The sequence below is a fragment of the Schistocerca serialis genome, chromosome 2 (assembly GCF_023864345.2).
Source record: "Schistocerca serialis cubense isolate TAMUIC-IGC-003099 chromosome 2, iqSchSeri2.2, whole genome shotgun sequence".
Taxonomy (NCBI): domain Eukaryota; kingdom Metazoa; phylum Arthropoda; class Insecta; order Orthoptera; family Acrididae; genus Schistocerca; species Schistocerca serialis.
Genome location: NC_064639.1, coordinates 357725342 through 357751186, shown reverse-complemented (window position 1 = coordinate 357751186; position 25845 = coordinate 357725342). Strand labels below are relative to the sequence as shown.

The 25845-nt window shown below is 43.7% G+C and overlaps 1 protein-coding gene across 1 annotated transcript in view; it reads right to left on the bottom strand.

Moving 5' to 3' along the window:
* LOC126455985 (1-phosphatidylinositol 4,5-bisphosphate phosphodiesterase epsilon-1-like) overlaps window positions 1–25845 on the bottom strand; it is a 464968-nt gene that overhangs the window by 277706 nt on the left and 161417 nt on the right. The window contains exons 3-4 of the mRNA XM_050091742.1: window positions 23816–23914; window positions 7184–7370 (exon numbers count right to left, since the gene is read on the bottom strand). Coding sequence (XP_049947699.1) covers window positions 7184–7370; window positions 23816–23914 — 286 coding nt within the window. The remainder of the gene's footprint in view (window positions 1–7183; window positions 7371–23815; window positions 23915–25845) is intronic.

Genomic DNA, 25845 nt, shown 5'->3' with positions numbered 1-25845 from the left:
TTCTGCGGAGAACGTCCTCACTTCTTTCTTATCGAATCGCTTAATTTTCAACATCCTTCTGTAGCAAAAATTTCGATTCTCCTCGGCTCCGGTTTGCCCATAATCCTTGATGCACTTTTATAAAATGCAAAATGGTGTGCTCAGAACATACAACCACGTTAATGTTTTTTTCAATTTAACGCTGATATTGGACATTAGTAGACTTCTTTTTGACAGGTATGCTCTCTTTTCCTCTCCTAGTCTTTTTGTTGCCTTCTTACTTCGTGTAACATGTGTTATTTTGCAACCAAGACAGCAGAATAAGTTCGTCTACTTCGTGATCCCCAGTTCTGGTACTAAATTTATAATTAATCTCATTCCTGATACTCTTTATTCCTTTAGTCTTACTTCAATTTTCCTACAATCCACAGTATGTGTTCATTAGACTGTTGGTTCCATTACACAGGTCCGTCAATCCTCCCTCACCTTCACTGATAATAGTCCTGTCATCGCCGAATCTTATCGTTGATAACGTTTCATTCTGAATTATAACGTCGCCTCTCACCTGAAGCGATCGTACTACCAATAATCACCACCTAGTCACAGGACACGCTAGTCATCGCAAAACACGCTGCCTGTACTCACTGGCCGTCATAAAAGACTGTAGTTAGCATAAGTGGGTGGACGCTGAAAGCAGGAGAAAAGGTCGCATAAACTCGTGAATCACGGCCCACGTTGGTACAGTAGAATGGTACGAGCGTGTTCAAAGGGACACCAGAAGATGTCACAAAGCACAGCTAAAGCAGGTGCTGGGGATCATATAATTCAAGTTTGTCCCATGCGGGAAATTTATTAATCTGTGCCATGACTGAACTTCCACTACAAACTCTAGATCTCCTTCCAACAGTCTGCGCTGACCTGTTCCCATACCAGATAATACTGCATACGACTCTGAAAGGCTCGTAATCAGCAACGCACCGCAGTGTTCAGACAAATTTTTTGGGTGGTCATAGCTTTATTTTTGTGAAATCTAAGCCGGCCGCGGTGGTCTAGCGGTTCTAGGCGCTCAGTCCGGAACCGCGCGACTGCTACGGTCGCAGGTTCGAATCCTGCCTCGGGCATGGATGTGTGTGATGTCCTTAGGTTAGTCAGGTTTAAGTAGTTCTAAGTTCTAGGGGACTGATGACCGCAGATGTTAAGTCCCATAGTGCTCAGAGCCATTTGAACCATTTTTTTGTGAAATCTAAGCGTCACAACTGAAAAGAAACACCAGAGAATGCAAAACATCGTATCTGTAATGCAAAAGACAAACAAAAATAGTCTATCTGTAATGCAAGATTGCATAAGATGAGGAAGCTGAGGAGGACAAAACAATTATTAATCCAAATACTGAATGATTTGAAGAAGTAGTTACTTTACACTGCGAGTAGAGTACATTCGGAAGCGAGTCTTTGAAAGAAAATGTTTTGGGGAAGGTGAATCAAAGACTGCAGAACACTTAGCGGTTGCAAAATTCTACTAGCGAGACTGCCTACACGACACTTGTCTGTCCTCTTGAATGGGATCCTTACTAGATACGATTGATGGACGACATCGAAAAGCTTCAAAGGGGGCCATCTGGAATGTCATCGATATGATGATCCAGCTGAGGTGGTAGTTGTTAAAAGGGAGATTTTTCACGAAATTATAATAATTAGCTTTCTCCTCTAAACGCCACAGTATTTTGTAGACTTTCATCTACATAGAGAGAAATGACAGTCGTGACAAAATAAGAGAAATCAGACCTCGCGCGGAAAAATTTAGGTGTTCGTTTTTAACATGTGCTCTTCGAGATTGGAAAGGTAGAAGAATACTGTGAAAGTAGTTCTACGAACCCTCTGCCAAATACTTAGTGTGAATCGGAGACTAATTTTGTAGATGAAGCTATAGTTAAGGAGACAGAAAATAAGTGAAGAAGTTGGTAACGTATTTTTAGTTTAATATCGCATCCAGTTCGAGATTACTAGAGATATATTACTAAATGGAGAGACGTTTTGGCGTTTAAGGTCCAGACGATGTAAAGATAATTACAGAGAGAGCAAAAACTAAGAATCGAGAAGGATGGAGTATAGCAACGGTCGTGCCCTTTTATATGGAACAACCGCGTTATTCGTCTGAAGTTTTTATCGAAAAATTATCATCAGTGGCACGACAGCCCTTCGTAAGCCATCCCCTTCGTAGCACATTATTCCGTTATTTCCTGCTTAGTGTAGAACTACTCCGATTCTGGCTTGCCATTTTCCGATGTCCTCTCTGACACCTACCTCCCACCTTAGCTTCAATCTTCCAACCCTCTTGGCCCCTTCAGGCAATGCATTTACATCTTCTTAAGCATTCTGTCATTAGCTCTAAACACCATGACCTGCCCATTCCACCCTTTTGATCAAATTCAACTGACAGTGTCCGGTTCATTATATAGGTTTGTAATACATTGTTGAATCTCCTACTCCAGATATAATTTTGTTTCACTGACTCAAAATTTTGTTTCAAGATCTTCCTTTCGGATATTCCAAATTGATTTTCACCGAAATTAGTTAGTGTCCAGTTTTCAGCACCATACGGTAGCACTCATCTCACTAAAGCTTTAAACATCGTAACTTAAGTTTTCCTGCACAGAATCTTAGATGTTTTTTGAGACAATGGCAGCAGTTGTTGGCCAACAATAATCGTTTATGAATTTGGGCGTTGAATTGTCCTTACAGTTTATTCCAGATTCAAGGTGAATTAAACTACACCAAATGTATATGAACTTCTGTGAATGGGAGTTTTCATTACGATAATCTTTCTTAGTTACATACATATATTACAGTTTTCCCCTTTATTTATGTGCAGATACATCTTTCAAGCAGCTCTTTCAAGACTTGTAATGGCTTCTTTCATTGCTTCTGGCGTTGTTGCAATTTCATGAATACCATCTGAATACTGCAGCATCTGAACTGCTTTGTACATGACAGTCCCTCATGAATTCATGTCCACATCTCTTTCCTTAGGTTATATTAAACAGAGCTCAAGATCAAGAATTTCCCTGCCTTGTTCCTTTCTTTGTGGTCACAATAGTTGATAAAATAGCCTGTATCTTAATTTGAATCTGGGTATTTTCCATAGTAAAGGCGATCAGTTTATTAAGAATCTCAATTTTTATTTTGGTTCCGTCAATACTGTTATAGAGAGAAGTCTATAAGGACGTGATGTGTATCAGTTCCGAATTCCTTACATTTCTGTAGTATTTGCCATACCGTGAAGATCTAAACAACAGTAGATCTTACTTGAAGAAATTCTAAATGATAGTCACATAAGGTGCAAAACCTACCAAAGAGGATTTATGAAAAAATGAAGAACCTAAATCTCGGTAGCCACAAGGCGGGATTTCAAGCAGGTTTCTCCCGAACGCTTACAAGGTGTCTTGACACATGCGCTACCTCGCGCGTAGCACCAGCTAGGATAAAAACGAGAAGTTCAGTCTGTTTCACGAGAAATAAATGGTCAAAACGCTGTAGGTACAATAATTTCAGATGAGTATCACACTTCTATGAAGTACTTAAAGTGTTTTCCAGTGAAAGTTAGTTTCCTTACAGCTGTATTTTTTATTTTCTTTTCATATTCATCTCATTAACTTATAAGACGGACATCAACAAAAGTAAAACAATGTTAACGGAGTGCAGTCGAATTAAATCAGGTGGTACTGAAGGAACTTGATTAGAAAATGGGACGCTGAAAGTAGTAGGTGAGTTTTGCTATTTGGGGAGAAACATAAGCGATGATGGTCGAAGGAGAGAGGATATAAAATGCTGCACGACAAGAATTTCTGAAAAAGAGGAATTATTCTGTAATATAAATTCAAATGTTAGGAAGTCTTTGCTGAAGTTATTTGTCTGGAGTGTAGCGTTGCGAGGAAGCGGAACGTGAACGATAAGCACTTCAGAGAGGAAGAGAATAAAAGTTTTGAAGTTTGGTACTACAGAAGAATGTTCAAGTTTAAATGGGTAGCTAGAGTAGCTATAGCGGTACTGCTTCGAACTAAAGGAAGAAAGAAATTTATGGCACAACACGACTAAAAGAAAGGATCAGCTGAGTAGACACATTATGAGACATGAAGAAATCGTCAATTTGTTTGCGGAAGGAAATGTGTGTGTGTGTGGGGGGGGGGGGGGGGGGGGGGCGGAGGGGGTTAACAATTGTAGAGGGATATCAAAGGGTGAATGGAATAAACAGGCTCAAATGATGTATATCGTAGTAGTTGCTCAGAGTCCTCCTTCGCAGCTGAGCGGTAAGCGTGGCTGACTGCCATTCGGAAGACACGGGTTTAATTCCCGGTACTGCCAGTGATTTTTCGTGATGCCGATTGAGGAGCTTCGTGACCGAGTGCTAGCGGCTCCAAGGTCTGCAAAGCCCACAAAGGCTCACTCCCACGCACATCCATTTTTATTTTTTAGGCATCAATCTTCTGACGGGTTTGATGCGGCCCGCCAAGAAGTCCTCTCCTGTGTCAACCTGTTCATATCAGAATAGCACTTATACGCTACGTCCTGATTTGCTGGATGTTTTCCAATCTCTGTCTTCCTCTATAGTTTTTACGCATCTACAGCTTCCTCGAGTACCATGGAAATTACTCCCTTATGTCTTAACAGATGTCCTACAATCTTTCCCTTCTCCTTGTCAGTGTTTTCCTCATATTTTTATCCTCGCAGATTCTGCGGAGAACGTCCTCATTCCCTACCTTATTACCTTATCTGTCCACCTAACTTTCAATATTCTTTTATAGCGCCACATCTCAGACGCTTCGATTTACTTCTGTTCCAGTTTTCCCACAGTCGATGCTTCATTACCATAGAATGTTGTGGTCCAAACGTACATTATCAGTAATTTATTCCCCAACTAAGACCTTGGTTTGATGGAAGTGGACTTCTCTTGGCCAGAATGCAGTTTTTGCTTGCGGTAGTCTGCTTTTTATGTCCTCCTTGGTCAGTCTATCATGGGTTATCTTGCTTCCGATGTAGCAGAATTTCTTAACTTCGTTTACTTTGTGATCCCCAATTCCGATGTTAACTTTCTTGTTGTTCTCATTTCTGCTACTTCTCATTAGTTCCGTTTTTCTTCGTTTTACGCTCTCAATCCGTATTCTGTGCTCATTCCATACAAGAGATGCTGTAATTCTTCTTCACTCTCACTGAACATAGCTACGTCATCTGCGAATCTTATCATAAATATCCTTTCACCTTGAATCTCAATCTCACTCTTGAACGTTTCTCTTATTTCCGTAATTGATTCACCGATTTGTAGATTGAAAAGTATGGGGGAAAGACTACATCCCAGTCTTACACCCTTTTTAATCCAAGCAATTCGTCCTTTGTCTTCCAGTCTTATTGTTCCTCTTGGTTCTTGTACTACAAATTGCATATTACCCGTCTTTCTCCACAACTTACGCCTATTATTCTCGGAATTTCGAATAATTTGCACAATTTTACATTGTCAAGCGCTTTTTCAAGGTCTACAAATCCTATAGTCCTGTCTTGATTTTTTCTTGTCTCGCTTCCATTACCAACCACTACGTCAGAACTGCCTCTGTGGTGCCTTTACCTTTCCCAAATTGATCGTCATCTAACAGATCCTCAATCTTTTTTCCATTCCTCTGTATATTATTCTTGTCAACAACTTGGATGCATGAGCTGTTAAGCTGACTGTGCGATAATTATTGTCAGCTCTTGCAGTCTTCGGAGTTGTGTGGGTGATATTTTTCAGAAAGTCAGAGGGCATGTTGCCAGACTCATGCATTCTACACACCAACGTGAATAATCGTTTTATTGCCACTTCATCCAATGATTTTAGAAAAAAAATGGCTCTGAGCACTATGGGACTCAACTGCTGTGGTCATTAGTCCCCTAGAACTTAGAACTAGTTAAACCTAACTAACCTAAGGACATCACAAACAACTATGCCCGAGGCAGGATTCGAACCTGCGACCGTAGCAGTCTTGCGGTTCCAGACTGCAGCGCCTTTAATGATTTTAGAAATTCAGACGGAATGTTATCCATCCGTTCTGCCTTATCTGATCATAAATCGTTTAACACTCTTTTAAATTATAATACTCGATACCTTATCTGCCAATTTCTGTTTCTTCTTCTATCACGCTATCAGACAACTCCTTCTGCTTACAAAGGCCACAATATAATCTTTTCACCTATCCACTCTCTCCTGTGCAATTAACAGTGGAATTCCTTTTGCACTCTTAATGTTACCACACTTGCTTTTAATTTCATCATGAGCTGTTTTGACTTTTCTGTATTCCGAGTAAGTCCTCCCGAGAATCATTTCTTTTTTGATTTCTTCACATTTTTTCCTGGGGACATATTGTCTCAGACTCCCCGAACTTCTTGTTCATCTTGTTCCTAAGCGACTTGTTCTGTATTCCTGAATTTCCCTGAACATTTTTTTTTTTACTTCCTTCTTTCGACCATTTCCTGTGTTACACGTGGTTTCTTCGCAGGTACCTTCCTTGTACCTATGTTTTTCCTTCTAACTTCCGTGATTGCCTTTTTTTAGATATGTCTATTCTTCTTCAACTGAACTGCCTAATGAGGTATTCACCATCGCAGTATCTATAGCCGCAGAAAATATCAAGCGTATCTCTTCAATCCTTAGTACTTCCGTATCCTACTTCTTCATTCATTAATTCGTCCTGACGAACCTCTTAAAGTTCAGCCTCTTCTTCATCATTACCCCTCCTTACCGCATCCAAATAACGTCTTCGGCTAAGGATGAGATTGCAGTCGGTCGGTCACAATTCACCCGTCTAAGGCGAGAATGATGAGTTTCAGTTATCCAGAGATGAAGAGGCTTGCACAGGATAGAGTGGCGTGGAGAGCTGCCTGAAAGCAGTGTTTGGGCTGACGGGAAGAACAACAACAATAACAATGTAAAATTCATTTCAAGACTACATTGTCTCATCTTCAGATACCTGTTAGATGAGACAATGTTGTCTTGAAAGTGATTGTCACACATGGGAAATAACATCAAAATTAAATAAAATACAGCTATAACGAAACTGACTTTGACTGGAATAAACAGCTAATAGCTGAAAGTCCTATAGACATTTTTTACGAAAATTTAGACTGTACGCCTGATCGCGTAGTGAGTGGAGCATTGCCGGATCTGTTGCTGGCGCTACCTTGGCGTCCGACTCGTCGCTGGACGGCGTACTCCTCCAGAAAGTGGGAGTCGAGCTCCTGGAGGAGCTCCCAGAGGGCCAGCCCCACTTGGCGCATGGCGGCCACAGCGGGCACAACCAGCGACCAGCGCGTAGCCCGGAACTCCAGTTGCAGTCGGTCATGGGAGCGGCCGCCGCCCGTTCGCCACTGCAGGCACACAAACAACACCACCGTAATAAGCCTTTTCCAACTGAAGTTCTGGTTGTTGAGTCACTCGTTACGTTTAGTCTGCAAACAAAACACAACAAAGCTATCATTCACAACTATCGGTTGGTGTAATGAAAGTGTAGCTACTCACGGAGGAGCAGTGTGGGCTGCGAAACTTGTAAGATATGCTAATGCGTTAATGCGGAACCGATTTACACTGGAAAAAAATTAGTTCCAATGTTGGCCACCAGACGCAAATCTGGCGCTGTATAGCATCTCTCGACGTCTCTGGCGCTCATAAGTAACAAACTATGTAAGCGGCGGTTAATGATAAAATCAACATTATGCCTTTCTCACTTGTATGACCTTTGCTGCCCGTATCACATTCCTAATCCAGTATAAATGAAAACATTTCTGTACATCTTTTTTGCAGTCACAGTGCCAGGTTTGCACCTGGTGGCCAAAATTGGAACTAGCTTATTCCAGTGTAGTTCGGTTCCGAATTAACGCGTTAGAATATCTTACAAGTTTCGCTGCCATACCATAACTACAGCCCACGGTGGACGTCGGTGAGTAGCTGCACATTAATTATAACAACCCGGCACTTCAACGTGTAAAGTAGCAGCTGTAAAATAACTCTACTATATTAAAGGAAATCGTTTTCTTGGATCTTCTTCTTCTTCAATGCTTTATTCTGTTTCTCTACAGGGTCGGCATTATTACGTTGGTGGCTCGATGCCGTTTCTGACGCCACCTCCTGTCCCTCGGGAACGGAATTCACGCACCGCATCTCTCTGTGTCTACAGTAAATCACATGTTAAAGCATTATAACGTTTTCTAAATGTTTGCAAAACGTGTATCTGGGGTAGGACGTGGGTAGCAGCTCTTGAATGTGAAAAACTGCCTAAAAACACAGCTACGGTGCTTAGCCCACCAGCCCTCGTTAATGCGCGAGGTGGCTTCGATCCGTGGTTGGTTCGTCTCCAGGTATCCGGGATGCGCGGCTTTAACGCGCTCGGCTATCTGGAGGGGCGCGGGGCAGGATAAGTCATTTTCCTGAATAATGTGACGATTTACCCCGATTAGGCAATGCCTTTTTTTAATGCTTAAACGTCGGAAAATAATGGCAATAAATAAGAAAAAACGTATCATAACACTATTCTTGGGGTTAATGCTCATAGGATTCTATAATTTTCATTTTCTGCGTTTTTCAAGGAAAGTTCTCTTACGCACGACCATTACAACCACGTTTGTGAGCACATACGAGTATGTAGCTCAATCTCACATCTTAAAAAGCTGATTTTTGGGGGCTGAAGCATGATAAACTTCGAAATTGCTCACACCTTGTATAAGGAATTGAAAAAAATATCTTGAATTTTTTGTTGTATAAAGAAATTTTATTTATGGACCACTAATACTATCCAAATATTTTTTGATGGAGGTGCCTTATTCTTGTAGTTTTCAGTATGCTGAATCCTAATACACAATTATCACCCAATATTTTAAAATATTACATTGTTACTAATTTCAGAGATAAACGTTGTTTTCAATATTCCTAGATTTGTGGTGAGTTTGTGACCAAGAATGACCCGAGGGAAAGAAAGAAAGTGCACATGGAAATAAAGTTAGTAATCAGGATAAGTCGTTGGCGGCGTATAAGGTTTGTGCTGAAGGTCTCAGAAAATTGTTGAAACACGAAAAGAAGTTCTTTAGATTTGCTAGTCCAATGATATTGAGAATGTTTCAGACATCTCTGCAAGAACGTCTTTCACCCATCACGAGCGAAATTGAAAGGTGGTGTGTTTTCTGGACCTGACGTTCGAAAAAAGATGTCAGATTCCAACTTGGAATCAAAAATGTCTGCGGGAGTGGGGGCTTTGGTATTGTTCAAGGAAGTTATTAAGTTGAAAAAAGAGCTATGTTATATTTCTGTTCTCGCCAAGAAATGCAAAACGTTTGTATGACGAGTTTCAAGAATGAGTTCTGAACTGCCATCTCCATTCATTTCTTGATAATTTGTGTGATATCATTGAGAAACAAGTTAAGTGCTTCTATCAGGACATCAGAATGATGGAAATACGCTGTCATGGGCGCGGGGATACTATTATGATGCGCTACTACCTCTGGTACCGAGACGTACAATAGGCAATGTGTGTTTTAGTGTGTGACGGTACCGAGCAATATCACACATCACGTGGAAGCAATCGCGATTTCTAGCAGCTGAGGAGGCGTTGTCGCCCGGAACGCTGTGGGCAGTGCCCAGGCTCACATAAGCTAAAAAAAAAAAAAAAAGTTCTACGGAAGAATTACCCCTAGGGGAGGGAAATCGGTAGATGTGATGTACATGTGCGGACAAACAAATGATTACAGTTTCAGAAAAATTAGATGATTCATTCAAGACAAAGAACCTCACAAATTGAGCAATCACTACCACCGGCCCTTATGCAAACGGTTATTCGGCTTGGCATTGATAGACAAAGTTGTGGGATGTCCCCCTGAGCGACGTAGTGCCAGATTCTGCGCAACTGACACGTTAGATCGTCAAAATGCCGAGATGGATGGAGAATGGTGCCCATAATGTTCCCAACGTTCCCATTTGGGCAGAGATCCGGCATCTTGCTGGGCAAGGTTGGGCTTAGCAAGCATGAAGACAAGCAGTCGAAATTGTCACCGTGTGCAGGCGGGCGTTATCTTGCTGAAATATAATCCCAAAATGGCTTGACATAAAGTGCAACAAAGTAGGGCGTACAATATCGTCGACGTACCGCTTTTCTGTAAGGGTGAAAACCAATGGGGTGGTGTTATGAAATGAAACGGCACCGCAGACTATCATTCTTGGTACGGCAGGAGACAGGTTGGAATGCAACCACTGCCTGGGGCCTCCCGAGAAATGTCTTTGTTGGTCATCGGGGCTTCGTTCGAAGTGGGACTCATCACTGAAGACGGTTCGACTCCAGACGATGAAATTCCAGCCCGACAAACAGGAGTGATGGTCTGTGGGTGCCATTTTTTTTCGCAGCAACTACCCTTTGCTTATCCTCGGCAGCCTTGCAGCACAACGATACGTTGACGATATTCTACGCCACGATTTGTTGCCCTTTATGGCAAGCCATCCTGGCTTACATTTCAACAAGATAATGACCGCCCGCATACGGTGAGAGTTTCTACGGCTTGTCTTCATGCTTGCGAAACCCAGCCCTGGCCAGCAAAGTCGCCGGATCTCCCCCTAGTTGAGAACGTTTGCCGGCCGGAGTGGCCGAGCGGTTCTAGGCGCTACAGTCTGGAACCGCGTGACCGCTACGGTCGCAGGTTCGAATGCTGCCTCGGGCATGGATGTGTGTCTTGTCCGTAGGTTAGTTAGGTTTAAGTAGTTCTAAGTCCTAGGGGGCTGATGACCTCCGAAGGGAAGTCCCATAGTGCTCAGAGCCATTTGAACCATTTGAGAGCGTTTGGAGCATTATAGTCAGGACCCTCCAATTTCCTTCGGATTTTAAGGACCTAATGCGCCAATTGGATAGAATTTGTCACTATACTCCTCAGGAGGACAGTCAACAATTCTGTCAATCAATGCCAAGCTGAATAATTACTTGCATTAGGAGCAGAGGTCGAAAACCGCGTTAGTGACTTCCTTAATTTGTGAGGCCCTCACTCGTTAATAAACTATCCAATTTTTCTGAAACTGTAATCATTTGTTTGTCTGTACATGTAAATCAAATCTACAGATTTCCGTCGCGTTCGGATGAAAAATGTGTGTGAAATCTTATGAGACTTAACTGCTAAGGTCATCAGTCCCTAAGCTTACACACTACTTAACCTAAATTATGCTAAAGACAAACACACACACCCATGCCCGAGGGAGGACTCGTCGTTCGGATAATTGCTTCGTGGTGCGCCCTGTTTTTCCTTCTTAAAGCGTACGTAGTGCAGGCACTGATTTTAATTATTTTTTATTTCAGTTTTGTGTAGATACTACTCAAATTGATCGTGAATACGAGTGGTACATATTCCAAAAGAACTGTTATCGCAAGAAATGTAAATTAGCATTGCTAAAAAAGATTTGAATATTTTTTTGCAAATAGCTAAACAATCTATGAGTCATTTTTAGCGATCCACGTTTGAGTCAAAGTATCTACGATTGTGCGATATCTTCTGCGAACGGACACAGCCACGGCAGACACAAGGTGAATGAGAAGAACATTAGCGGCTTGTGTATGAAGTGTACATGTCCACCTGCAATGCCCTTGTGAAATATCTAGCTGTTACAATCTCCCCAAATAATTATGTTTTTGGCAGTAATGACGAGTGGGAATGTAGCACAATGCTTGTGGAAGGCAAATGGAAATCCTTGGAAGGAAGACGGCATTATTCCTTCGAAACGCGTTAGCCTAAATTTAGAAAATCTGTATTCGAAGGACACTGCGATTGTTATACTGCAACCGCCTCGGTTAGGGAACATAAGAACAAGGTACGAGAGATTAGGGCGCTGACATAGGCAGATATGCAGTAATTTTTCCCTCGCTCAGTGCGAAAATAAAATAGGACAGAAAATAAATGAAACTGGTGTAAAGTACTTCCACCACGGACTATACCAAGGCTTGTTTGGTTAATAAGTAGCTTTAGATGTTTTCTATGTTTTCACTTCTGTTAAACATTGAAAAATTAGATCACTTTTCATCTCAGTCACTTATGTTTTGTTCATTTTCGGGTTTATATTGAACTCCTATTGTGACAAAACTCCATGTGGACGCCAGATAAGGACTGAGTACCTACAAAACTAGAGGTATTACCTAACAAAAGGTTCAAAAGGCTCTAAGCACTATGGGACTTAACATATGTGGTCATCAGTCCCCTAGAACTTAGAACTACTTGAACCTAACTAACCTAATGACATCACACACATCCATACCCGAGGCAGGATTCGAACCTGCGACCGTAGCAGTCGCGCGGTTCCGGACTGCGCGCCTAGAACCGCTAGACCACCGCGGCCGGCCTAACAAAAGGTATTCAAGAATAATTTTACGATATTTATATAGAAACACACAAATGACATTAGACCTTTTGTGTACTAGAAATAGTTTGTTATTACACCATCTGCCATTTGAGTAACAGAAAAGAATGTAGACAGATATTGTCCAGGACGAAGATGGGTTCATTATAACAATCGTACAAACCGAAGACGGCAGCTCTGCCAATTAAGAGCGTACTGCGGGTAGCCTGGTCATCAGGCGCTTTCCCGCAACAGGCCATAAAGTTTTGCCAACTCCTCTTCTGAGTAAACCTCTCACTGAGTAATCTTCAAGTTGGATATTCAGTGTCTACCGGAGCAGCTCTCTCAGATTTCACTTTATCGTCGGAGAGAGGGTCATTTCTTAAAGTGAATATGCTGCGGCTATTTATTTTCCAACTCTCTTGTACGATGTTTGAATGAATGATTTCCTCTTTCCGAATATGGCCCGTATGTATCAAAAAGAAATATAATTTGAGACTAGATCAAATGTCACATTTCAATTAATATGATTTGACAGTTGTCACAACTGCGGTGAAGGAGGAAGGAAGATTTGGTTTAGCGTCCTGTGGACAACGAGGTTCCTAGGGAAGGAGTTCAGGCTCAGACAGAAAGAAGATCATCATCATCATCATCACCATCATCATCTCAGACTCATCCCATGTCATGTGGGGTCGGCGTTGCTTTGCTGGATCCTTCTCTTCTATAAATGCCTGTCCAGTGCTTCTTCTCTGGGCCATCCTTTCTCCCGTAGGTCCCCTGCTACCTTGTCTTTCCAACTCAGATTCGGTCTTCCTCTTCTAGATCTTCAATTCTTCTCCCCGCGTAGTACTCCCCTCTTCTCTGCACATGTACATACCATCTTAGGCTACTTTCTTGGATCTTCTTCCCTATGGGCCCCACTTTCACTCTTCCCCTGATGTACTCACTCCTTAGTCTACCCTTTCGTATCACCCCACTCATCTACCTTAACATTCTCATTTCTGCCACTCCCATCTTTTTCTCTTAGGCTTTTGTAATTGGCCACGTTTCTGCGCTATACAGCATCGCAGGCCTCGCCACAGACTTGTAAAACTGTCCTTTCATTCTGCAGCTAACCATCTTATCACACAGTACTCCGCTCAGTTTCCTCCAGTTCATCCATCCACTATTTATCCTGTGCTGTATTTCGGCCTCAAGTCCTCGATCACTTTGCTTGTAAGAGTCTAGGTATTTAAATTTCTTGACCAGCGTTGGTTGTTCTCCTTACATGTTGATATATAGATCTTTGGCATCCTTTGTACACATACACTCTGTTTTCACCCTGGTAATTCTCATTTCCCTTTCCTCTAGAGCTTTTCTCCACTGTTCAAGCTTGTCTTGAAGTGCCTCCTTGGTGGGTTCACAGATTACAACATCATTGGCAAACATCATGCTCCACGGTCCCTCTTTCTTCACATCTTTGACTAGTACATAAATGACAAGGTCAAAGAGATATGGGCTGAGAGCAGATCCCTGATGTAGTCCTAATCTCACTGGAAATGTCTTTGTTGCAGCTGCACTGCTCCTGACTTGTGTCTTTGCACCTTCATACCTGTCTTCTACCGCACTGATATATTTTTCTGGCAGGCATTTACTTCTCAGACGTCTCCATATCTCTTGCCTCGGTGCTCTTTCATAAGCCGTCTCAAGATCGATAAAGGCCATATGCAGTTCGGCCTGCACTTCTCTGTGCCTCTTCATCAGTTGCCTTAGTGCAAATATTGCGTCGGTTGTTCCTCTTCCCGGCATAAATCCAAACTGTTCTTCACGTACTTCAGTTTCTAGACGCAACTTCTTCTCAGTTATCCTCTCCCGGATCTTCATTGCGTGGGACATCAGTTTTATCCCTCTATAATTGGCACAGTTTTGGATATCCCCTTTCCCCTTATATAAGGAAACCAGTATACTGCTTATCCACGCATGCAGCATTCTTTCTCCTTTCCAGATCTTCTGCATTAGATGCCAGAGAATATCAGTTCTCTGTTCTCTCAGACTTTTCCATGCTTCTATTGGGATTTGGCCTGCCCCTAGGCCCTTCCCATTTTTCATTTTCTTCATTACGTTTTCGACTTCTTCCCTACTTATAGTTTGGGTCATTCCTCCATTTATATCTCCATCCTCATACTTCTCTCGTACATTTTCCTCATTCAATAGCCTTTCAAAGTACTCCCACCACCTATTCAGCATTTTCTCAATGTCGTGTAATACTCCACCTGGTTCATCCTTTATCTGCCTCATTGATGTTATGTCCTTAGTCGCCTCATCTCTTGTTTTAGCAATCCGTAGGAGTTGCCTGCCGTCCTGTCTTCTTTCCACCTCCTCATACGCCTCTTCCATTGCCTCAGCCTTTATTTTTGCCACTGCTCTTTTTGCCATCTTTTTTGGCAATCTTGTAGGCTTCCCTATCCTCCTGTCTTCCTGTTAAGTCCCATTTTTTGCATCTTTCTTCATTTTTAACGCTTCCTGAACCTCCTCATTCCACCACTATGCCTCCTTATCTTCTGGTGGTCCCTTTCATATTGTTACACCCAGCACGTCTTTTCCAGCTTTTGTAATTACATTGTTACTATCACTCCACCACTCCTGTACATCCTCTAGTAATTTCACTTCTCTTAATACTGCTTCCTTGATTTTTTCTCGCAACACCTCTTTTTCAGTTTCCACCATGTTATTCTTTGTTCTCCTCACTTGATACATTTACGCCTTTTCTTCACTACCATTTCATAATCGGCCACTACGAGTTTGTGTTGCGCAGCCACACCTTCACTGTATATAACCTGGTATCCTTTATTTCCTTTATGTGTTTCCTTCTTGACAACAAGTAGTCTAACTCAATTTTATGGTCTCCACTCCTGTACGTTATAAGTTGTTCTCTTCTACGACTGAAGTAGGTATTGGCGATCATTAGGTCAAAAGATACAGCGTATTCTGCAATCTTGTGCCCCGCTGCATTTTCTGCTCCATAAGTCCACCCATCATGAACTCTGCCTTCCCCACTCCTCCTCTCACCAACTTGTCCATTTGAATCTCCCCCAATTATCACCCGTTCATTGTCTGGTATTTACATTGTTACTCCATCTAGGATTTTCCAGAATTCGTCCTTCACACAAAACGAAGATGGGGAAGGTAATTCGCCGTGTCGTCATCTTTAGGAACTATCCTGGCGTTTGCCATAAGCGATCTATGGGAACAAGGAAAACCTAAACTCAGAAAGTCGAACGGTAATTTAAAGGCCACTGTAAGCGTGAGCTATACTTAACGACTGAGGTACAGGGTGACCCAAAAGTCAAATGTAGTACTTCACAAAATAATCTAGATAGAGAGGTAAAATATTACACACATTCCTGAAATGACATGAGGTTTATTGAAACCAGAAACAAGTACAAAAATGGGCCACCAGATGGCGCTGGACCGACGAAGCCCAATTCACACTCCGAGGGTCTGTCAAAACCCACAACTGCAGGATATGGGCTACCGAAAATCCTAGAACTGACGTGGAAACCCCATTGCATGGCGAAAAAGTCACCGTGTGGTGTGGATCCATCACATCAATCATGATCAGATTCTTTCTATTCGAGGAATTGCGGGATGATGCTTTTTAAACTATCAGTATGACGCCTGTGAGATGCGCCGATATGTTATAGAATCGCATCGTCCTTAGTTTGGATGATAAATATCTGCCGAAAAGCACGGTTTTTATGCAGATTGGCTCTCCACTCTATATTGATACACGTATGAGATCTCTTGCGCACATCTTTTGGTAAGGATTGCATGCTGAGCCGCTACTTCTCTCATGCTTCGCCTCCCACATGCTATGAGCCACACACTATGAACCACATGCCCACAGCATTTTTCTGTACGCGTGTTCTTGTTGACAGTGGCAAATAATGCGATAGGTATAATCTTCTGAATAAGGGCACTAAGAGCCCGTACCCGGAAAAGACATTTAATTTCTTTTCTCAAACTGGTAGCTTATTATTTTGTTATAAAAGTCTAGTTGTTAATGTAGGGTGATTTACCATGAAGATGCAGTTTTGATATTTTTCCGTCCACCATTATTCTGTCCAGTTCATGTGTGATGGTACGGCTAGGCACTTTGGGAAGCCGTTATATGGTATGTGTCATAAGATCACAGACATAAGCTCACCGAACGAAATATTCGTGTTCCCCTTTAAAGAGCAAAAATGGTCGCCTTAGAACGTTGCAAACCAGGTAGAATTCATACCAGGCGGTGGTGTGACCTCCCCCACCCCACCCGACCCTCATAGCCATCCCCTCACCCTGGCCGCTAGCTGACAGTGAAGCGGTATGTATGTGCCAGTCGATTGTATGGGGTCAACGCTGAAGAAAGGATCGACGTAGCAGAATGCTGTCAAGGAGATATCGCGCTTGGACGTGTCCATCACCACACCGTGAATGAAGTTACGCGGTTTGTTGGAAATAATAATAATAATTTCGTGTCGTTCCATGGCCTGGCGCCGTCTTTGAACTGGGCGCCACCTTGGCGACTTGCGTGTCCCTAATTTACCCCAACGATTCTATTGGGGAAAGGGCACCTAAAATTTAGCGTGAAATCTAAGCCTTAATTTTGTGATCCTCTGTCCTCCGATCCTTGTTTTGAGCCGCCATAGGTGTTCCCTTAAGAACCTCGTTCATGTGAGATTTAGAGTCAGTCTTATAATATTTCACGAAGAATGTGAATAATCTCCCTCCGGGAGAACGAGTATTTTTTTTGGTGCAACTTTCAGCTAACAAGATAAGTGTGCGTCGCAGTGAAGCTTCGAGACGTGTGCCTGCGATGATGAAGACGCCGATGTTTAGCTACCACGCGAGCTCATTTCAGTTTATTAGGTTCCGAAGAATGCAGAGTGTATATAAATGTGCCTTGAACGTACGAGGGCTATTCGGAAAGTAAGGTCCGATCAGTCGCAAAATAGAAACCAAAGTGAGAATCAAAAATGTTTCATTTGCAACAGTTAGCTACGCCTTCCAGCTATATCTCTACATAGTCGCCGCACCGATTTAGACATCTGTCGTAGCATTGTACGACTTTGTAAGACTCTCGTCACAGAAGGAAGCCATCTGTGCTTTCTGCTAATTCTCTACGCTGGTAATGCAGCTCGTTGTCTGTGCCAGAACGTTGTCTTCATAGTTAGCGGTTCATGTAAGCAGAGATGAGACTCAGGGAGAGTCAATTACGGGCTCTATTGTGGGTGATCCAACACTTCCCATCGAAAATGCTGCAGGAGCATCTTCAGTGTCCCTTCGGCATGCGGCCGAGAATTGTCATGCAGAAGGAAACGTATGACAGTTATGTTTTGTGGGCTGCATGAATTCAGGCGAAATCTCACACCAGGCCCTCACACTCGGCGGGAGACACTATGTTCTAAGCATCTTTACGTGCTCACAGTGCGCTCAGAATTGAAAAGAGCTACGTGACGCGATAGACGGGTATACTAGAGATACTGCACAACACATCTGTGCAAAGCTTCATCGGATTTTCACTGTGGTTTCCATTTCGCATCCTATCGGACCTTACTTTCCGAATAGCCCTCGTATTACACTCATACGGTGTAATTCTCAAATAAACTGATAGTGAGTAGTGAGATGAGATTTCCTGAAAGTGTTATAGTTTGAAATTATAGTGGTTTAACTTGTGCTAAATCCCGTTTCACTAATCGTGTTGCTGTGTGAGAAAGTCCTGATCACTACCGCATGTAAAGTAAAAATTAGTCAGATTTCGTTGTTGTTCATTTACGGATCAAATTTCATTAAAATTTGAATGTTTAAAGGCATTGTAACTGTGGTCGTAGTATCTTATGAACTTGCAGGGTAATGTTTGAATATAGTTAACGGCTTTGAACACTAACTAGGGAGCTTACTTCAAAATTATCGTTGGCAAAATGTTGCCCTTTCTTCTACATCTTCATGATGTGGACGTCCCGGTCGTTCAAGATGAAGATAATCTGTCGAACACTGAGGTCCCCCCCCTCCCTCGACTGGCTCCCTAAATGAGTCGATGTTAATCTCATAATAATGTCAATTGGAACAGCGGAGGTAAAGTAGCATTCAGCTTCCTCGCAATCTGGTAGTTCTACGGGATCTGAAGGAACTTGTGGTCACAGTTCCTCATCAAATTTAGCCCGTTATCTAGGCTACAGCCGGAGTTACACGCTATTAGCGCGATGTGTACTCGGTGCGGACTGATTTTTGCCCGGTGTCGAGGACTCGTCACCGCGTCCGGACGCAGCTGTGCGTGAGGCGCGCACGCGGACGCTGCCAGATCGACCAGCCGGCGAGTGAACGCGGCTCCCAGCCCCCCACCTCCAAACCCCCACCCCTGTGGACCAGGCCCACTGAAAGGGCCAAATATAGCGACGCCATATTGCAATTCTAGTCAGTAAAGGGCCGTCACAGACAATGCACTGGCCGGCGCGTCGCTCACCTGTCCCGGCTGAAATGGAACGTTTCCTGCAATGGCAGCACTCGACGAATGTTAAACGGCATTTCGGATGAGCTGTAATCGCCCTAAACATCCGTCCACATCTGTATCTATACCTGTTCGCAGCAAGCCATCTTACGAATGGTAGAGGATACTACTATCAATTTCTCCATTCCCTGTTACATTCACCAATGGTGAGTGAAAAACTGCTCCACTAAGACTCAGCACGAGTTATAATTTCTCCGATTTTTCGTCGCTGTTACTCTGTAAGGGTGGACACGATCTCAGCAATTCTGTAAAGCTCGAGGAACGGACCATTATCCCCCATAATCGAATTCCGCAACTTCGTCTTTCGGTAGAAGCGCCCATGCCATCCACCAAACAGATCCGTTCAACGACGTCATTTTAGGATCAGTTAGCCTGTGGGCTGGTGGCGGAGACGAATATATTAGTGCTGAACCTAGTGCGAGAAACTAAGGTATAAAAAGTGGTCTTACGTTGGATAATCACGCCGAAGACGTTAAGTGGTTGCATTTGTGGGTCTTTATTATACACTTTCCTTTTTCAAAATGCTTTTTCCTCTTCGTCCTCTCAGGTGGGATGATTAAGACAATATTCACTTCTTTTGTAAATTTTGCAATAAAAATGTAACAGCACTCTTAACCTTAACATTGCTACAGTCCTCCAACATGGTATAACTGTTCGTTGAGGGTAGTAAGCAAGAAAGGGTCGCAGGTATGCTGATAGTAGCAGAGTTCGGGTACTGGCGCTAAGGGCAGTTTTGGACAAATTACGGAGTTCGAATGTTGAGCGGTTAAAAGTTCATGTGAGCCTCTTCGTGAGAGACGTATGACCGGAACTGATAATCTGACCGACTACTCTTTCATAAGCTCTGTCAGAAATTTATCAATAAACGTCTCCATGATGTCCAACATCTCTCTTGCAGCGATTGCCACTTCAGAGCAAACAAAACGCTGCTGTCGCACTTACTAAACGAATCCTTGCCGAAATGTGCCGCTCTTTCTTGCATCTCTTCCATGTCGTTTATTAATCCCACGTGGTAAGGATCCCAGACTGAAGAGAAATATTCAACAAAGGTCAAACTACTGTTCTGCAAGGCACTTCATTCGTGGATGAATGCCATTCAGAATTCTTCCAGTGACTGTATACATTCTACCTTGGAATGCTCCTGAAGTTAGTGATAAATATTTTTCGGTTGTCAATGTTTACATTCATTTATCATCAAGAGTGCAATCTAACAGTAACATATCTATTTGCCTATTTATAAAGAGTACGTTATAGTTATTAACAATACATCAGTTGCAACAGGGTACACAGGCGGGATAAAGGTTTTATAGTCGTAGTATCTGCCGCACAGACATTCGTTGCTTAACTACAATATCGTTTTTTTCATATCTTCATTACTACACAATTTCGGCTGCATAGCTGAAGCAATTGGTGCATTCCAAAGGGACACATTTAAGTTGCAGTCAAAACTCGCGTTGTCATACCTCTTTTACGTGGTATCTTATGTCACAGCTACTCATGAAATACCACACTGAGGTGACAGAAATCATGGGACACTTCCTAATATCCTGTCGTAACGCCTTTTCCCCAGCATAATGCAGCAACTCGACATGGGATGGACTCAAGAAATCGTTGGAGGCCCCCTACAGAAAATATAGAGCCTTGCTGCCTCTATAGCAGTTCATGATTGCGAAAGTGTTGCCGGCGCAGAATTTTGTGCACGAGCTGACCTCTCGATTATGTACCACAAATGTTCGATGGGATCCATGTCGGGCGATTTGGGTGGCCATATCATCACTCGAACTGAGCAGAATGTTCTTCATACCAATCGCTAACAATTGTGGTCTGGTGACTTGGCGCATTGTCATCCTCAAAAATTCCATCGTTGTTTGGGAACATTAAGTCTATGGATGGCTGCAAATGGTCTCCAAGTAACCGAACATAACTGTTTACTGTCAATAATCCATTCAGTTGGACCAGAGAACCCAGTCCATTCCAAGTAAACACAGTCCACACCATTATGGAGCCACCTCCAGCCTGCACAATGCATTGTTGACAACTTGGGTCTTTCGTGAGGTCTGCGGCATACTCGAACCTTACCATCAGCTCTTACCAGCTGAAATCGCTACTCATTTGACCAGGCCACGGTCTAGGGTCAAACCCATATGGTCGCGAGGCCAGGACAGGTGCTGTAGACGTCGTGGTGCAGTTAGGCACTCGCGTCGGTCTCCCATAGAACATTAAAGCCTAATTTCAATTCACTGCCCTAAAGAATACGTTTGTCGTACGTCCCTCACTGATTTCTGAAGTTATTTCACGCAGTGTTGCTTGTCTGTTAGCAGTGACAACTATGCGCGTTCGCTGCTGCACTCGGTCGTTAAGTGAAGGCCGTCGGCCACTGAACTGTCCGTGGTATTCTCGGCACACTCTTGACAGTGTGGATCTCGGAATATCGAATTCCCTAACGACTTCCGAAATGGAATGTCTCATGCGCCTAGCATGCGTCTAGGATGTGAAAACATTCTTCCATTGCCTTAGAGAGGCATAGCGGTGCTATTCCTAGCATTATGGTGCGTATGACTTCCGTTCACGGCTGGTTTGATCGGGGGAACTCTTAAGGCACTACTGTGCCTCACGGACAACATGCATCATCATGTGTTCCCTCACATGCGACAGTATCTTGGTGTCATTTTTCAAGAGGACATTGGTCGTCCACATATAGCTAATGTCTCTATAAACGGTTTGCGTGATACTGTCTGCGTGATACGTATCTGGTACTACCACGGACAGTAACATTTCCAGACTTGTTTCCGGTAGAACATTTGTGGGACCAGTTCGTACGTCAACTCCGTCCCATTGGCGGTATCTAGAATATCAAGGACCAGTTGCAACATTAGAGGGCCAACTTACCTCTGGAAAGGAGACAACGGCTTTACGATAGCCTTTCCAACCGAGTGAGTGCACGCATCCAGGCCAGAGGGACTGCAATGTCATCCTGATAAGTGGGATCGTACTGCCAAGCTCTTCGTAAATTTGACTCGATTTTGTAACTACTAAAAGTACGTCGGATACCGTCTAAATCAGTGAAATTTCATTCTGTTTCCTCGTCCACACATGCGTGCTTCACTTTTTTTGTCTAGCAGTGTAATTGACGTAATATCAACTAGAGGCAACTGAGGAAATACTGAATCTGTCGATACCACTAGTCAGCTTTGACCCATGACGTCATCAAAATGACGGACATAAACCACTATGCCTAAAATACGCACTGCGACAAAAATTAAGTTATTCTCAATGCCTAGCGTTAGTTGGCCACACAATTTACAAATAAACTATCACCCTTGAGCCTAACGAAATCTCGATTTAGGCTCAGAGTGGCTGAGTCTTGGTTAGAGAAATGGCCTGTTAGAGTAAACGTCGACAAGTGCGAAGCCGTTCTGTTCACTAGAAGACCGAAGCAACTGCGCAAACACCGCTACTGCAGACCAATAACTCTACATGCACGCCCAATACGTTTCCGCGAGAAAGTCAAATACGTCGGTGTCTGGCTGGACCGGAAATTACTCTGGGGGACCACATACAACACATGACCAACAGAGCAAGCACGAGGCTCACACAGCTCTACAGGCGTAGTACACTGAACAGAAGGGTGTCGAGGTCCATATACATGACACTTATTTGACCCCTTATGACGTACGCAGCCCCTGTCTGGGGATACGTTGCGCCCACACGCCGGCGCCGTCTGCAGATCATACAAAACAAAGTACTCAAAATCATAAGCAATGCTCCACGATACACACGCATCGCGGACCTTCACCGGGAATACCGACTTGAGACTCTCACGGAGGTAATCCACAAACTCACCACAAGACTATACAGAAACTCCAGACATTCGCAGAACCCGTTTATTCTGAATCTGGGGAACTACGACCACAACCATAGATGGAAACATAAAAGGCCAAAAGACATACTTGCAAGGACCTAACATCTATGGCCAAATACACGCAAACACAACGGTGCAGGTGAGCCCCTGTTAATCATCCACCATTACTGGCTATCCTGTTGGAACACACTTGCCGAATAACTGGCAGCACTCAGGGAAGCCGTACCGTTCACTGTATGCAGACAAGCTACACCCGCCCCCCCCTCGCCGCCACCCCCCCCCCCCCCCCCCCACACACACACAGTGAGATGATCTATGGCCGATCTCCCACTAATATATAACGATCCTGATTGTTCCAGGAATGCAGCGGCTGCAGCAAACCGGGATGTATCGCCATCTCCTGCCACGGTAATGATGCATGATACGCACACTAACAAACCCAACCTTGCATGAACTATTGCAGCTAGTAAGCCACTACTGCTCTTACTACCCATCCCAGTGTCGCAGAGGTTTCTTTCCCACCGCACGAGCCTTGGCACTTTTTTCCCCTCTGCTCTTCAAATTGCTACCCTCATTCGCGTTTCGTCCACTATCTATCACCTGATGGACCGTGCTAATGCGTAGTCTTAGCAAGACGTACGGATAACATCACAGCCCAGCATCCTGTGATACACCTATTAGATAACTAACATGTTGACGGAGGTGACAGTAGAACTTTTGATTTGGTCACGACGTTGGTGCGGGCGTGGAGAGGCCCCATCTCTCGATTTAGGCTACAAATCACCACAGTTTAGGTTTCGGAATTCACATTCATTAGCTTCCCGAACTCACAATCAAACTGTTTCCTTACAAACCTAATCTAACTTCAGGTTATGCTACTGATCTGTCGCTACAACCTACAGCGCAAAAAGGGTAATGTGGAAGGGAAGCACATATAGTCTATATTGTGTTTTATCGCTGTTTGCGGACATCACGTGCTACAACTCCATTACGTCACAGGTCAAAGGCGACGACCGGTATCGGCACGTCTGGCCCATACTCCCGTCTGTTGATATAAAGATCCTTACCTGGAGAAGATCCGCAGTGTTCTGCGACTTGGCGAGGATGCGGGTCTTGTTGTCCAGCAGGACGATCTTCTCGGGTCCCAGGCCCAAGAGTCTAGCCGCCTGAAACAGACAGCCGTGGTTAGAGGTGTCAAACACCCGTCAACGCGCCGCCCAGCCGAGCGCACAATGACGATTACGTCACAAGCACACGTACCTCGCAGCAGGGTGCGGGAATACAACTCGCGGTATTACGTAATGAATCTTATACCGAATTAACCAACTGGTAGGGGCAGAATTCCAGATTTTAAGACGAGGGTTGTGTCGTATGGTAGACTGTAGGTTAGTTGTAAACTGTAACGTTTGCAAATGGCAGCAGCATAGAAATATTCCGCACTCTTACGTCGTAGTGGAACGATTGTCCTCATCTGCGAGGGACACCTTAAAAATGGGAAACCGCACAGGTGGGGGGAAGAGGGCGGGGGTTGAGGGGTTGTAAAGTCTGATACGTACACCCTGGCTCGTTACTGATTCAAGTAAAATTTCTTTTCCGCATACTCGCAGGCAGAGGCGTGACGTGCATGTCTTCAAAACTACAGCTCAATTAGCCATCGTCTAATTATTTGTATTGTTCTGCTACCAGTCACATTTATTTATTTTATGTTTGATGTACTGCAAGCGTTCCATCAATGTTCCGCTCATCGTCAGGCGTTCATGCGTGCAGACATACGTTACTTAAAAATAAGATGTCTTAATCTAAATTAGTTTCTGAAAGTATTCGTATGGAGTGTAGCCATGTATGGAAGTGAAACATGGACGATAAATAGTTTGGACAAGAAGAGAATAGAAGCTTTTGAAATGTGGTGCTACAGAAGAATGCTGAAGATTAGATGGGTAGATCACATAACTAATGAGGAAGTATTGAATAGGATTGGGGAGAAGAGAAGTTTGTGGCACAACTTGACCAGAAGAAGGGATCGGTTGGTAGGACATGTTCTGAGGCATCAAGGGATCACCAATTTAGTATTGGAGGGGAGCGTGGAAGGTAAAAATCGTAGAGGGAGACCAAGAGATGAATACATTAAGCAGATTCAGAAGGATGTAGGTTGCAGTAGGTACTGGGAGATGAAAAAGCTTGCACAGGATAGAGTAGCATGGAGAGCTGCATCAAACCAGTCTCAGGACTGAAGACCACAACAACAACAATCTAAATTAATACACAATACTGTTTTGTTCACTCCTTGCTACTGGAATGCATATTGTGGTATTTGGACGGAGGGGAGGCAGTGGGTACTTACAAACGGATGCGCAGTGGTGTCTTCTGCTGACGTGGAGTTGTGCTTCGTTTTCTGTTGTGACTGATGCCACAGCTTGTGTGGGAAGCACGTAGTTTCGCATCAGCTCTTATGGTGCGGTAATCGTGTGATACACTTTTCATTCACTGATCAGCCAGAACATTATAGCCAACTAGCTAATAGCCTTTATGTGTCTCTCTGGGACGCATAACAGTGACGATGCGTCGTGGCATGCAAGCAATGAGGCCTTGGTAGGTCGCTGGAGGGAATCGTCACCACATCTGCACACACAAGTCACCTAGTTCCCATAAATTCCAGGGAGCGGGAACGATGAGCTCTGACCCCACGTTCAATTAAATACCAGATGCGTTCGAACGGGTTCAAGTACATCAATTGGCTCGCCATTGTGTTCCTTGAACCACTCCCATGACACTGCTGGCCTTGTGACATGGCGCTTTATCTTGTGGAAAAATGCCACTACCGTCGGGAAACATGATCGTCATTAAGGGGTGTACTTTTCTGAAAGCAGCATACGATACTCGTTGGCCATCATGGGGCTTTGCACGAGCTCCACCGGAACCATGGATGCCCATGTGAATGTTCCACAGGGCATAACGGAGCCGCAGCCAGTTTGCCTCCGTCCCGCAGTACCGGTGTTACGTAGCTGTTCCCCCGAAGGCAAAGGATTCGTGGCCTGCTGTAGGACTGACGAAGAAGGTATCGGGGTACATCAGACGATGCAATAGTGTGCCACTGCAG